At 45.6% G+C, this 15,943-nt stretch overlaps 1 protein-coding gene across 2 annotated transcripts in view; it reads left to right on the top strand.

The window, feature by feature from the left end:
- Positions 1 to 15,943, top strand: part of SOBP (sine oculis binding protein homolog) — a 346,453-nt gene that overhangs the window by 138,625 nt on the left and 191,885 nt on the right. For both annotated transcript variants that reach the window (XM_073576075.1, XM_073576074.1), the window contains one exon: positions 2,392 to 2,543. In XM_073576075.1, the coding sequence (XP_073432176.1) occupies positions 2,392 to 2,543 (152 nt within the window). The remainder of the gene's footprint in view (positions 1 to 2,391; positions 2,544 to 15,943) is intronic.

Genomic DNA, 15,943 nt, shown 5'->3' with positions numbered 1-15,943 from the left:
TACATATCTCTATTATTATGTAATCATGGTTTGCCCAAGCACTTTATTAATTGATTATGTATTTGTCCATTTTATTAACAATTTCTTTCATTTGAATATATTTATTTGATTAATTGGACTTTACATATCATTTCTTGGATGTACCACATCAAATTTGGATTCATCATTTTGTATTTGTATGGTATCACACCGACAGCTATTTTCGTTTTTCATCTTCAACTTATTTGTTATTCTTTTATATGTTTTTTTCTGCTTTTTAATTATTGTCAATAAAATTATTGACACTTCTTACTTTCTTTGTAGGATTTTTTTTTCTAAACCAGTGATGGCGAACCTTTTAGAGAGCAAGTGCCGAAACAGCAACCCAAAACCCACGTATTTATCAGAAAGTGCTAATACGGCAATTTAACATCACATCTCAGAAGACTTGAAAAATACTCCCCCTTACACACACATACACACTACCCCTCTGCAAAATACACACACACACATCCCCTCTGCAATGTATATATTGCAGTTCCCTGTCTTGCCACGGTTTGAGCAGGTTGATGTGGTACACTTGGTACAACTTCCTTCTTCCTGGTTGGTGGACTTTTTAGTTGACGTCACTCAACTTCTCGACCACCTCGTATGGCCCATGCCACTTGACCAGGAATTTACTTTCTACAGTGGGGATCAATACTAACACCAGGTCTCCAGAGCTAAACTGTCTCAGCCTTACAGCTCAGTTGTAGACCCTCTCCTGGACTTCTTGTGCTTGAAGGTCAAAATCGGCATCACCCTTGCGATCCGGTCCTGCATTTGGGCCACATGCTTAATGACGTTACTGTGGGGTGTATCTTCTGCTTCCCAGGTCTCTTTTGCAACATCTAAAAGTCCCCGGGGGTGTCGTCCATATAACAACTCGAACGGTGAGAACCCCGTAGAGGACTGATGAACTTCCGGGATAGAGAACAACGGGTACGGCAGTAGGCAATTCCAGTCTTGGCCATCCCTCTACATGACCTTAAGCATGGACTTCAATGTTTTGTTGAATCTCTCCACCAGGTCATCCATCTGCGGATGGTATACCAACGCGCAGAGTTATGTAACCTGAAGAGCCTTACACAACTCACTCATTACTTTGGACATAAATGGTGTTTCTTGGTCCATCAGGATCTCCTTTGGCAGACCCATCCGAGGAAAAATATGGACTAACTCTCGAGCTATGCACGTGGCGGAGGAGTTTCTAAGAGGTACCGCTTCTGGGTACCGTGTTGCATAGTCCATCACCACTAGAATGTATTGGTGCCCTCTGGCGGACTTAACCAGGGGCTGCACAAGGTTCATGGCAATCCAGTCAAATTTGACCTTTATAATGGGCAATGGCACTAGGGGACTTTGGAAATGGAACACATGAGCAGTAAGCTGACAAATAGGGCAGTAACAGCAGTAGTTAAGGATCACTCTGTGGCACCAAGGCCAGTAGAACCTCCTAAGGACCCTCTTTTGTGTTTTGTCTACTCTCAGATGTCCACCCAAGACATTGGAATGGGTCAGGTCTAATACACTACGCCTATAGGGACACAGTACTAACAACTGCTCTACCACTTCCTCTCTCAGCTTAGTGACCCGATACAGCAGCTCTGCATTTAAAGCAAAATGTGGAAACCTGGTGACAGCCCCCGGCTCTTGGGCAACCCCATTTATCAAAGTCACATTTTCCAATGCTCGTTTTAGGGTAAGATCCCGCATTTGAGTAGTCCCAAAATTTCCACTAGAAACCCCCAGTTCAGGAATTTCAGCCTCCCTGGTCACTGTCTCGTTCTCGTCACCAGCCAGGATGAAAAAGGGGAACTCATCCATCTCCAACTGCGATGGGGTTTTCTCAACCTCTGAGGATATATAGACGGTGTTTTGCTGTCCAAACGCTATGTTGTCAAATTTCCATGGGCAACCAAGTTTTCACACACCTGGTTGTGAAATGTTGCTTCGAATTTTTTAAATATTTGAGTAACAGCATTAGATAAAATCTGTAACAAGTTGGATAGATAGGAACTATTTCTCATGGTTCATAGAAACAGGTCATTCATCTGATGGTATTCTTTAAGGATGCCCAAGAATTACTCTCTACGTCACTTCATACAGTGTAGCTGATTCAGTCTTCAGGGAAAATTTAAGAGTTTACGTTTATTTTCTTCCAAGTGGAGGAGTTCCTATACTAAGCTAACCTAGGAATACATGGAATAATGATCACTGCATTAACATATACTCTACTTATAGTGGTCCTGTTCCTGTGTATCACTTTTAATTAGACTGTCATAGACTATACGTGCCACTCTGCTACTGAAGAATGGATATATTTACCAACTATAATGATACAAAACATGTTGTGTTTCTTCTATGCTACAGAGGATGATGTGTCAAATGTACAAATCATGTGCGCCTGGTGCCAGAAAGTAGGGATTAAGCGCTATTCTCTGAGCATGGGGAGCGAAGTGAAAAGCTTTTGCAGTGAAAAGTGTTTTGCAGCCTGCCGAAGAGCATACTTCAAGAGAAACAAGGTAAGAAGAAATACTGTAAACATCACCCAAAAAGCACCTAGGTATATTTTGCATGCTTATATGTGGATGCAACAGACACATTTGCATGGTAAAATTTAATGTCGCAATATCTTTGTCTTTGATTTTACAACACCTTAGCAAACATATTGTATATTTCTGCAGGATTCATGTTTAGATTTCCTGTGTTACAGGTTACATAATTTACATTTAAATTATAATACCTTTATTAGTGCACATTTTCCATTATATTTATATCACATTATTGTAACCTCATTCAGACAGATTAGGATCTATTGTGCTGTAACAATTTCATTTAGCAGAACTGCAGAGCGATACAGGTGTCCCATTCAAAATACAGATACAGTGTCTTAATCTACTTAATATTTTTAGCAGATTTGGTGCAGATCCAGAGCCTGCACTACTAGATAATAGGCATGCTGTATATGCTGCCCAGAGGTCTGCTCATGTATGGTAGTATAATTTGTTGTAGATTTTCATTATGTAGAATCCAAACAAAATCTACAACAAATCTACTGCCTCATTTTATGGAGCTGCATTTGGCAGCCTTCTTATTTTCCATGGAACTAGTCAGTAATGGTCAGCTTCAATGATCAAGTTGTATATTTAAAGAGGCACTTCCTCCTTGGAAACCTCATGAAGTAAAAGAAGACCAGATATACATTTTTCTTATTTATAGCCAGAGAGAGGGAAGCTGAAAATCAGGGCTGTCTGCTGCCTCCCTATTTTGACAACTGTTCAAGACTTCCTGCTTAATGCTGGAAGATTTCACTGTGACAGGGGAGACTGTGAATGTGCAGAAAGTTAACAGAGGTGAAGGGGGGATTTGTGCTGCTTTCTTACTGCATGAATAATGTTATTACGTAAGAAGCAATGTAAGATGAAAAATTGTATGTTAAAGGGAATTTGCCAGCAGGTTTTTGCTACCTCATCTGATAGCAGCACAATGTAGGCAAAGAGAAGCTGAATCCAATGATATATCACTTAGTATATCTAGTACACTGAGTGCAGACGTTCTGAAACAGAGTTTTTAGATTTGGCAACACAGCAGAGCTGCCCACACCAGGCTCTATGTATACAATGTCCATAGACAGTGAGGTGCCTATCACAGGAGGGGCTTTGTCAAATTACGTTGCTGGTGCCGCTGTGTCCCAGCAATGATAAGCCCCTGTTGCTAAGGGTACCGTTACACTTAGAAGGAAAGTTCTGCTCCAGCTGCTATTAAAATCTTCTTTAATGAAAAACCATTAAAACATACAATGGTGAAGAATCTCCATATAACCTCACCACAACAGAGATGACAGTCTATGCGTTTCGACCAGACGGTCTTTGTCAAAGCCATGTTTGAAATTTGCCTTAGATTAGACATATATATGTAGCTTAACGAATAAAACATCATATAAAAATCACATGATCACATGAGCCAATCCAATTGGACACATGTAATTAAATACAAAAGCGACAGAAAAAAAAAAAAAAAAAAAAGTTTTTTTTCCTCTTTTGAGAAAAAAAAAAAAAAAAAAAAGGGGAAATTCAACAATAGTGCAACAATAGATCATGTCTTTTATTGAGACCGTTTGGATGTCTAGTATTTAAATGGTATATCCAAAATGCTTCCCGAGTAAGGAGACATCGCCTGATGTCTCCCCCACGGGATGACAGGTTTACTTTTTCTATTCCCTGAACTTTAAGGTGAGATGTATTGCGGGCGTGGCAATCAATAAAATGTTTGGAAACTGCTGAGACATTCCGTATAAAATTATTTGTATTGCTAATATCATTTAAATGTTCCCTTATTCTTAATTTTAGCTGCCTCGAGGTGCAACCAACATAGGATAAATCACATTGTTCACAATTAATTTTACACACTATGTTGCTAGAATTGCAATTGATATAATTTTTTATTTTAAAACATGAAGTATGATCATTATTAGTGAATTCCTGAGAAATTTGGGCATATTTGCATATTTTACAAATGTTAGCACCACATTTGTAAAAGCCCTTCACCGTTAACCAGTTTTCTTTAGGCTTGTGATGTGTTAGTGAAAACATGCTGGGGGATAGTATACTCCCTAAAGACGGTGCTTTTCTTGACACCACATTAATTCCTGATGATAAAATTTTAACCAATTCATTATCCTGGTGCAGAATGGGTAGAAACTTGTGAACAATATTTTTTATAGATGTGAATTGCGGGCTATACTGGAAACATATATAGGGTTTTTTTCCCATAGTTATTACCTTTTTTTTCCCTTCTGTACTTGATGCCAGCAAGTCATTTCGATCTTTGGTTTGCACTATTTTTTGTGCTCTAGTTAGGGTCCATTTTGGATAATTGCGATTTGTCAATTTATTGGTAACATGTGCAAATTCCTCTTGCAAGGATTCCTCTGAGCTGCAATTACGTTTAACTCTGGTGTATTCACCAACAGGGACTGACCTGATTGTATGTTTTGAATGACTGCTCCTTGCATGTAGCACCGTGTTCCCACTGTATGGTTTATGGTGCGTTTTAGTATGAATGACCGCACCATCTGTGCCACTCAAACACAAATCCAGAAATGCAATATTGTTAGAACTGTAGTTATGCGTGAATTTGATATTATAGTTATTAGAATTAATATGTTTTATGAAATCTGGTATGGCAGAAATATCTCCACCCCAAATGATGAGGGTATCATCGATATATCTACCATACCAGATTAATTGCTTTGAAAAAGGGTTGGCAGTGGAATATATATATTCCATTTCCCAGAATGACATTACAAGATTTGCAAGGGAGGGTGAGAATTTAGCTCCCATTGCAACTCCTCTAAGTTGCAAAAAAAATTCTCCATTGAACGTGAAGAAATTATGTGACATAAGAAATGCAACTACTTGTAGAATGTAATTTTGCAGCTCAGATGAAAAATTGCTGTATTTGACAAAATGGAATTGTAATGCTCGTATGGCTATATCATGGAAAATGCACTTAGCACTTAGCAACGCACCAGCGATCCCGACAAGGATACGACCTGGTAAGGATCGCTGGTGTAACACTAAATGGTCGCTACTCGCTAGTAAGCTGTCAAACAGTCAGATTTACCCAATGACGCAGCAACGAGCCAGCGATCCGTATAACGACCTCGGCGGTCGTTGGGACCTTGTCACACAGCAGCGATTCTGACGACTCCCGCCTGCGTCCATGATTTCTGAGTCGATAATGAGGTCGCTTGTTGGTGTCAAACACAGCGATGTACGCTGGCCAGCAGGACACCAGCGATCAAAAAAAGGCCCAGGACATTCGAGCACGATCAGCAACATCGCAGCGGGGGCCGGTCGCTGCTAAGTGTCACACGTAACAAAATCGCTGGCGAGGTCGCTGTTGCATCACAAAATCGGTGACGCTTCAGCGATCTCGCTAGCGATCTCGCTATGTGAGACGGGGCCTTTAGACAGTTATTGCAAGCAAGGAAAACCACAGAGCTTGATAAGAGAGGCATCACTGAAGTCTGTGTTTTAACCCCACAGTTTTCAGATTACATAGCAAAGACCTGCTGACAGATTCACATTAAGGAGCAGCGGGAGAAGGAGGATAGAAGCCGCATCAGAGTTAAACCCTACATCCTTCTCCTCTATTTGGTTTGGCTGATTCTGTCTCTATAAAGTATGTAGTAGAGACACAGATTAATCCCTTACATGCAGCTGTGTTACTTTTTAGCAGATTGACCTTTAGAAACATCTATACCTTCCTTCTTTAAAGGGAATTTGTCACCAGGTTTGGCTAGGTAATCTGAGATTAGCATGAGGTAGGGGTTAAAACACTAAATTAAAGATATGTCACATTTCAAGCTGTGTGGTGTTTTTTACTTAGACTGAAGGTTTAATCACCTGGTGATTATCAATGCTGTGTCTATCTGGCATGAGGGCAATTGTCTCACTCCACCGCTTTCTGTGATAAGCAGCTCACTGTCTATAGAGTATGTACACAGAGAGCATAGTATGGGTGGGGCTAGCTTTATCAGCTCTGCTGCATTGCAAAATCTAAAAACTGATTGTGTCAGAACTACTGAACACATTAACCCCTTTTCGACATCGGAAAGGGGTTAATGTTGGTCTCCCTCCTTTCATATGGGCTCCGGCCACATCTTTCCCGGGACATGTCAGCTGTTTCGAACAGCTAACATGTGCCCACAATAGCCACGGGTGGAATCGCGATCCACCCGTGGCTATTAACCCATTAAATGCCGCTGTTAAATGCTGACAGCGGCATTTAGCAAGTGCTTCTGGCCATTGGGCCGGAAATCCGTCCACCGGTGACTCGCGTCACGTGATCGTGGGTCACCGGTGTGTTGGCATGACAACCAGAGGTCTCCTGGAGACTTCTATGGTTGTCCATGCCGACTTGCTGTGAGTGTAGGGAAGGTGACCTGACGGACGGACGGACTAGTCAGAGTGAAGAAAGATAGGTTTGCACAGTGTAGGTAGGAGTCAGTGATTACAGTGGGGAAACAACTAGGAAAGTGTAGTGGACGTGCAGTACCTTGGGATGACCATTAGATGGCAGGGTGGAGTGTGAGCAAAGGACTTTACAGCAGCTTAGGGCTTTAGAAACCGTTGGTCATGGGGGGCGAGGTGACAGTTGGAGTGACAGTTTCAAGGAACCGGGTGAGCTATAAATTCTGAGGGAGGGTTCCAGAAGGTTCCAGTCCCCAGGGGGAGCTCAAGTGACAGGAGGACTACGACAGTCTGTGCACTCTGAGGAGAATCCAGACCAGGGGGACTGAGGAGAGAGGACGTCAGGGGGGTGGTCCTGACAGGAAAGGACCGCAGTTGAAACGAGGTACTGGGTGTAAGACACCGTATGTGACACGACGACTGAGCAGTAGAAGCGCTGTTGGTTAATGGGCCTAAGGCGGCCACAGTGACGGAACTGTCAGGAGCGTCGACAGTAAAGGAGGGGACGGTGTGTGCAGACACGTCTCCAGTGTACGGTGTGAGAAGCGGCTCTGGAAACGGAGGGCCGCGAGGTGTGCCCTCAGTCGGACGGCAAGTGAAGAAATAAACTTGGACCTGTTGCACCCAGAATCTGCCTCCATCGTGTCTCTGTTGTCATCTCTGCGCGGTATAAAAGTAGGACCACCCCCCCAGCTCGGCACCCCACCACCGACACTACATTTGGCGTAGTCGGCAGGATAGACGCCGCTAATACATCATCTTCTGCGGCAGGCCTGCCTCAAAGACTGGAAAAGGACTTGGACTTCTCTGTTTAGATTACAATTACCTGTGGATTACAAATGACCTACCTGTGGAATACAAATGGGAAGCGCTGTGGCGGATCTGTGTGGCCAGCAGAGGATCCGGGGCGGTACAAGGTACTGTGCAGTATGGCGGTGTTGCTTCAGCGCAGAGGAGAGGTCCGGGTGTTTGCAGTCATGTTGAATGGACTGGGACCCCCTCCAACGTATCCCAAAAGGAAGCAGTATGTGCCTGGAGATCGACGCTTCCATATATTGGACCCTGACAGGAGGGTGGAGAGGCCTGCCGACACCTCACCTCACAGAGGGAGTGGCACAGAAGAAAAACTTGGCTGCGGCTGTCTGATGCCATTCGAGTGCTGCCCAACGGACGGTATGAGACTCTGCAGGTGTCGGGGCATCGGCCGCCTAGAGTGGCAGTGGCGGCAGGGAATGGAGCTGTGCCAGAAGTCGCCCTCAGAGCCACGGGAGAGCAGCGGGATGCTGAGCTGGGGAGCGGAGCCTGAGCGGAGTCAGCGAGAACGGCCGCCACCAATACCAGCAGAGGACTTCTCAGCGGAGCCCCCGAGTTTGAGGGAAAGACCCGCGGGACAGTGGAGCAAGGGACGGAGGCTGCGGGTGAAGCCGCGTATTGATGTGATGGAGGCCGCAGCGCCGGGGAAGGTGAGAGTACCCCCGGCACCACCAGTGCCTCCGCCAGCGGCCCTCATCATTCCGCCGCAGCACGCTGCCCCCTGCGCACCGGAAGGCCTGGGTACATCGGGCCCAGTGGTGTATGCAGAGTTGTGCGAGGCCCCTGCTCAAGTCCCTGAGGTACCCCGCCTGGAGCCGCCAGTGCGGAAGTCATCCAAAGAAGACGCTGCTGCGTTCCCCCTGCTGATAGCAGCTGCGTCGTTGGAACCGGCCGTTACTCCGGCTCCATTGGAAGTAGTGGATGCGGCCTGTCCTGAGGCCGCGGTTATGCCGCTGCTGAAGTCGACTGCGGCCGACTTAGTGGGCCTTGTGATTCCAGCCTCCAAGGACCCGGTTGTCCCCATTTGCCACCTGGCCCCAGCGGCTGTTGAGCCGCAAAAATCATCGGCCGCCTCTGATCCACGTCCTTCCTCGGTTAAGTCCCGCCCACCGGACTCCAGGGCTCATGCCGGACCCTCTGTTTGGGTCGCAGGAGTTATAGAGAAGAAGAGGGCCAGGGGGCAGGAAGTCTGGAACCTGCTCCATGAGAGGGGAGAGGCTGGCATGGCGGCTGCACGACCCCCGGGACGGCTCGTTTATACTATCTTGCAGAAAGGGACACTTCTTGCATCCTGGGAGCTCCACGGTTGTGGGGTCCCATACTACTGACCACCGAAAGGAGGATTGAACTGTCAGGAGTTCGTTGCACCGTTGTGCAGGTCAAAAGGACAGTTCGCGGTCAGCTTTTAAAAAAAAAGAAATGTTTATCTGTGATTTTTATGTCTGTTTTTCTATGTTCCTCTTACAGGATAGTTTGTGTTTACTTGTTAGACTGACAGAGCGGGGATACTTAGAAGAGAGGGAGTGTCCATGTCCAAGGAAGGGGGGAGAAAGAAGACATGCAATGTTATGTTGTTATATGTTGGTTTTAAAATGAGCAAAAGAAAACGAAAAAAAAAAAATTATAAAAAATGGGGTACTTGTGCTATTATAAAGTTGTATGATGTATAATATGCAAAGTAAAATGCAACAGGTCCGGGTTAAGGGAAGGTCTGCGGGACCAAAGGAAAGTGTGAGATCCGGTAGGGATCTAAGAGTTGAGGTCTGGGAGACCGGGACGCCGACCATGACATGTAATTGAAAGAAGGAAAATGAGTGGGAAGACGTGAGAAAGACAGCCGTCCTAGGTCAGGTCCCCAACACCACGGACACCCCTGAAGAAGGAAAGGCGGGCGCCGGCAATGATCTGGTAGGTGAGTGGCCTCGATCATGGCGTACCGGATAGTGAAAGGTAACAGTAGGGGAGAGTAGGGGAAAGATACACGCCGTAGAGAGAATACGGGTGTACCTTGCCCAATTTGAAAGACGTTGTCATGTGGCGTGCGCGCTGGTGAGTAGCAGTAGGCTGCTCAGAGCATAGTGCTCCCAGTATGGTTCGGCCCCCGCAGATAGTGGGTTTGGCTCAACTTCTGGTCCGACAACAGAATGTAGGTATAGATTCAGAACGACGAAGGCAGGGATGACGATTGTCGAGGACGACAATGGACAAAGGAAGGGGGAGTGTAGGGAAGGTGACCTGACGGACGGACGGACTAGTCAGAGTGAAGAAAGATAGGTTTGCACAGTGTAGGTAGGAGTCAGTGATTACAGTGGGGAAACAACTAGGAAAGTGTAGTGGACGTGCAGTACCTTGGGATGACCATTAGATGGCAGGGTGGAGTGTGAGCAAAGGACTTTACAGCAGCTTAGGGCTTTAGAAACCGTTGGTCATGGGGGGCGAGGTGACAGTTGGAGTGACAGTTTCAAGGAACCGGGTGAGCTATAAATTCTGAGGGAGGGTTCCAGAAGGTTCCAGTCCCCAGGGGGAGCTCAAGTGACAGGAGGACTACGACAGTCTGTGCACTCTGAGGAGAATCCAGACCAGGGGGACTGAGGAGAGAGGACGTCAGGGGGGTGGTCCTGACAGGAAAGGACCGCAGTTGAGACGAGGTACTGGGTGTAAGACACCGTATGTGACACGACGACTGAGCAGTAGAAGCGCTGTTGGTTAATGGGCCTAAGGCGGCCACAGTGACGGAACTGTCAGGAGCGTCGACAGTAAAGGAGGGGACGGTGTGTGCAGACACGTCTCCAGTGTACGGTGTGAGAAGCGGCTCTGGAAACGGAGGGCCGCGAGGTGTGCCGTCAGTCGGACGGCAAGTGAAGAAATAAACTTGGACCTGTTGCACCCAGAATCTGCCTCCATCGTGTCTCTGTTGTCATCTCTGCGCGGTATAAAAGTAGGACCACCCCCCCCAGCTCGGCACCCCACCACCGACACTACATGAGCATCACACTCATAGCAAGTGAGTAATTCTACTACATAGAGGCGATCTGATCATCAACTCTATGTAGCAGAGCCGATCGGGTTTTGGCAGTTTCTCCAATGGAGACTATTGAAGCTTGCCAGAAGTAAAAAACAATGCTTTTAAAAATATAAACAAAAATATATATATATATAAAAGTTCAAATCATCCCCCTTTCGCCCCATTCAAAATAAAGCAATAAAAAAAATCAAACATACACATATTTGGTATCGCCGCATTCAGAATCACCCAATCAATAAAAGAAAATTAACCTGATCGCTAAACAGAGTAGCGAGAAAAAATGTTAAAACGCCAGAATTACGTCTTTTTTTGGTCACTGCCACATTGCGTTAAAATGCAATAACGGGCGATTAAAAGATCGTATCTGCACCAAAATGGTATCATTAAAAACGACAGCTCGGCACGCAAGAAATAAGCCCTTACCCAACCCGAAATCACGAAAAATGGAGATGCTATGGGTATCTGGAAATGGCGCAATTTATTTATTTTTTAACAAAGTTTGGAATTTTTTTAACCACTTAGATAAAAAAGAATCTAGACATGTTTGGTGTCTATGAACTCGGAATGACCTGGAGAATCATAATGACAGGTTAGTTTTAGCATTTAATGAACATAGTAAAAAAGCCAAGCAATAAAACAAGTGTGGGATTGCATTTTGTTTTGCAATTTCACCACACTTGGAATTTTTTTCCCGTTTTCTAGTACACGACATGGTAACACCAATGGTGTTGTTCAAAAGTACAACTTGTCTCACAAAAAACAAGCCCTCTCACGGCCATATTGATGGAAAAATAAAAATGTTATGGCTCTGGGAAGAATGGGAGCGAAAAACGAAAACGCAAAAACGAAAATACCTCCGGGGGTTAAGGGGTTAAACTAAGTGATACATTTTTGGATTCAGGGTCTCTTTGCCTACATCATACAGCTCCCAGATGAGGTAGCAAAAACCTGCTGACAGATTCCCTTTAATTAGGGTGCAGAATATGCCGATAGCTTTTTTACATGGCTAATTAATAGTAACATTCTATGTGGAGTAAAGTTGTGGCTCCTGGTTGGAGGAAAAGAAAATTTTACTGAGAGAAGCATTTCACTGCATTGGAGAAATAACAATGTTTATTAGAACAAATCGATTATTGATTCTAGCACTATGTTCTATTGACCATTGACTAGAAAATTGATGTAACAGGCTAATTTATTTGTTCATCCTAAATCCAGGCCAGAACTGAGCACAAGGCTCTCCTCTCACAGTTTTTGTCTCCCAGAAAAGAAGAACTCACCATTTTTTAGCCTACTCTGGTAAAATGATTGTAAAACATTTTTCTTTGTAATACTAAAAGATTTTACCTGATTTGCTAATGTAACTTTTCTTAGAATTGATGGCTCCTCTTAAAGACAATAAGCCATGTCTGTTTGGCCAGGGTCATACTTGCGGGTGTAATGCAAAAAACTTGCGGGAGTCTCTCGCATCAATACCCGGCACTGCCGTGCCACTCGGGACCGGAGTGGGTGGCTGCATGTATTTCTATGCAGCTGCACACTCCGGTCCCGAGTGCCAGCCGCAGTGCCTGGTATTGATTCGAGAGACTCGCACGTCTTTCTCACATTACACCCGCAAGTGTGACCCCGGCCTTTAAGTAATTATCTTATTTGCCTTCACCTTGAAATAACAGCTCTGGAATGACTTTTCTTATCCTGCATAGCATATTTTCCCTATTAGGATGCGAGTATCACATCCCATAATGTGACTATAATAGGACTTCAAAATGCAGAATAGACTTTTCTCAACCTGCTAAAAGACCCCTTTGTATAACATTTAGGCAGGTGCTGCTTTATCTTTTTACTTTCATAAAGTATGCCATTTTACTTTTTTTAAATAGCTTATACCCTCATACACGTGCTTCCAATTGTCGTGAGTGCAGGCCTGAGCCTCCCACTGCTCCCTCAGAAACAAGCTCTGAGGCATCGCTCTTCAGGCAGAAGCCTTCATCTCCTGCATGAGCAAACACAAAGAGCAGTGTACAGTGGGTACAGAAAGTATTCAGACCCCTTTAAATTTTTCACTCTTTGTTTCATTGCAGCCATTTGGTAAATTCAAAAAAGTTCATCATTTTTATTTGTCATTAATGTACACTCTGCACCCCATCTTGACTGAAAAAAAACAGAAATGTAGAAAGTTTTGCAAATTTATTAAAAAAGAAAAACCGAAATATCACATGGTCATAAGTATTAAGACCCTTTGCTCAGTATTGAGTAGAAGCGCCCTTTTGAGCTAGTACAGCCTTGAATCTTCTTGGGAATGATGCAACAAGTTTTTCACACCTGGATTTGGGGATCCTCTGCCATACTTCCTTGCAGATCCTCTCCAGTTCTGTCAGGTTGGATGGTGAACGTTGGTGGACAGCCATTTTTAGGTCTCTCCAGAGATGCTCAATTGTGTTTCGGTCAGGGCTCTGGCTGGGCCAGTCAAGAATGATCAGAGTTGTTCTGAAGCCACTCCTTTGTTATTTTAACATTGGCCAAGTCTGAGGTCCAGAGCGCTCTGGAAGAGGGTTTCATCCAGGATATCTGTACTTGACCGCATTCATATTTCCTTCAATTGCAACCAGTCATCATGTCCTTGAAGCTGAAAAACACCCCCATAACATGATGCTGCCACCACCATGTTTCACTGTTGGGATTGTTTTGGGCAGGTGATGAGCAGTGCCTGGTTTTCTCTACACATACCGCTTAGAATTATCACCAAAAAGTTCTATCTTCATCTCATCAGACCAGAGAATCTTATTTCTCATAGTCTGGAAGTCCTTCATGAGTTTTTTTTAGCAAACACTATGCTGGCTTTCGTATGTCTTGCACTGAGGAGGAACTTCTGTCGGGCCCTCTGCCATAAAGGCCCGACTGTTGGAGGGCTGCAGTGATAGTTGACTTTGTGGAACTTTCTCCCATCTCCCTACTGCATCTCTGGAGCTCAGCCACAGTGATCTTGGGTTTCTTCTTTACCTCACCAAGACTCTTCTCCCAAGATTGCTCAGTTTGGTTGGATGGCCAGGTCTAGGAACACTTCTGGTGGTCCCAAACTTCTTCCATTTAAGGGTTATGGAGGCCACTATGCTCTTAGGAACCTTGAGTACTGCAGAAATTCTTTTGTAACCTTGGCCAGATGTGTGCCTTGCCACAATTCTGTTTCTGAGCTGCTTGGCCAGTTCCTTTGACCCCATAATTCTCATTTGGTCTGACATACACTGTGAGCTGCGAGGTCTTATGTAGACAGGTGTGTGCCTTTACAAATCAAGACCTATCAGTTTAATTAAACACAGCTGGACTTCAATAAAGGAGTATAACCATCTCAAGGAGGATCACAAGGAAATGAACAGCATGTGACTTAAATATGAGTGTGTGAGCAAAGTGTCTGAATACTAATGACCATGTGATATTTCAGTTTTTCTTTTTTAATAACTTTGCAAAAATTTCTACATTTGTTTTTTTCAGTCAAGATTGCTATTGCTATGTGTGAATGGTGACGGATGTATGTCTCTGGTGACTGACTCATTATAAAACTCCTTCCCTCTGATATTACGCATGTGGATAGGGAATTAGTTTAGCAGTCAGCGCCAGTCAGTGGCAAGCCTTAAGCCACTGTGCACACCGCACCGCTACGCTAGTGTCCGACATTGCGCTTGCTCTCTGGCTTTGTCATCGAGCGGCAGTGTCCTACGCCGCGCTGCAGTTGCAGCCCTTCTTGGCGCTCGCAGAAGCGACGCAGCACACACGGTAGGTCTAGAGGGACGCAGCTCCTCTGTCTTGGGTCCTGCTCCTGTGACCAGATACCGTGTGTGCATTTACCTGAGGCCTGTGTCACTAACAGGTTCAGCACTTTGTATGTTTTTGTTGCGGCACCTCTGTGTGTGAACAGAGCCCGCTCTGCGCACTCCGGGTGAAGTTGAACCCATGCGCATTATACCGCCATATTGCTCCTCTGTCATTACCTAGCAGCGGTGTAACACCTACTGCAAGGTGGACCCCGAGCGGCGAACGCACTTTATTATTTTTATTTAGTGCGTTTCGCCGTTCCTAACATTATACTAGCGCCAGGGTCTGGCTAGTAATGGCAGATCAGCAGCAACTCCTTCAGTGTATTCGCCAGCTAGAGGGCCGGTTGGCTACTCTTGAGAGTGCTATCGCAGCGGCGAAATCTTCGGAGGCTGCTGTACAAGCGATCGCAGAGGCAGTTTAACGTATGTCTACGTCCTCCCACGCGCCGACAGTTACCCGCCTCCCGTTGCCCGATAAATTTTCTGGCGATGGCGCCTCCTGTAGGGGTTTCGTCAGCCAGTGCTCTATCCAGCTGGATTTACTGGCTGCGCGATTCCCTACGGAACGGGCCAAGGTGGGGTCTATTATTTCCCTTCTCTCGGGCAAGGCGTTGGAGTGGGCTACGCCACTATGTGAGCGTGATGACCCAGAGGTTCGGACCGCTGCTCAGTTTTTAACAGCTATTAAGCAGGTCTTCCTGGGACCACGGGTCGCACACGACACCTCTCTACAGCTACTTGCTTTGACTCAGGGATCCCTCTCGGTTAGTCAGTATGCCGTTCGTTTTCGGACACTGGCTTCCGAGCTGGAGTGGTCTGACAAAGCCCTCATCCCTGTGTTTTGGAGAGCTTTAGCTGAGCATGTTAAGGATGCTCTTTCTACTAGAGAGGTTCCTGCAAGTCTGGAAGAGCTGATTGCCATTGCCATCCGTATCGATCTCCGTTTTTCGGAGCGCGGGCTGGAGCTTGCTCAATCCAGATGGAGGGTTACTCCGGCTCCCAACCTCTTTGAACCTCTGGAATCACCTGAACCAGAGTGTTCACTCCCAGAGCCCATGGAGGTGTCTCGCGACAGTCTCGAGGCGCGTCCGGCACTAAGCTCCACTTGTGACTGCCACTGTCAGCACTCTGTTCACCAGGATAACGGGGCCCCGCAATGGTCAAACTCTGTGCCGCCGGGCAACACCTTTGTCCCTCATTGCCTTCGGCCAAAGGTTCTCGCGTGGGCACACGCGTCCAGGGCTGGTGGTCACTGTGGCTACATGCAGACCACAAAACTCCTGACAGGGTCGTATTGG

This window comes from Dendrobates tinctorius, unplaced genomic scaffold (assembly GCF_039654945.1).
Source record: "Dendrobates tinctorius isolate UK_male_01 unplaced genomic scaffold, ASM3965494v1 ptg000046l, whole genome shotgun sequence".
Lineage (NCBI taxonomy): Eukaryota > Metazoa > Chordata > Amphibia > Anura > Dendrobatidae > Dendrobates > Dendrobates tinctorius.
Note: the sequence above shows the minus strand (reverse complement) of the source record. Positions and strands in the feature narration are given on the sequence as shown.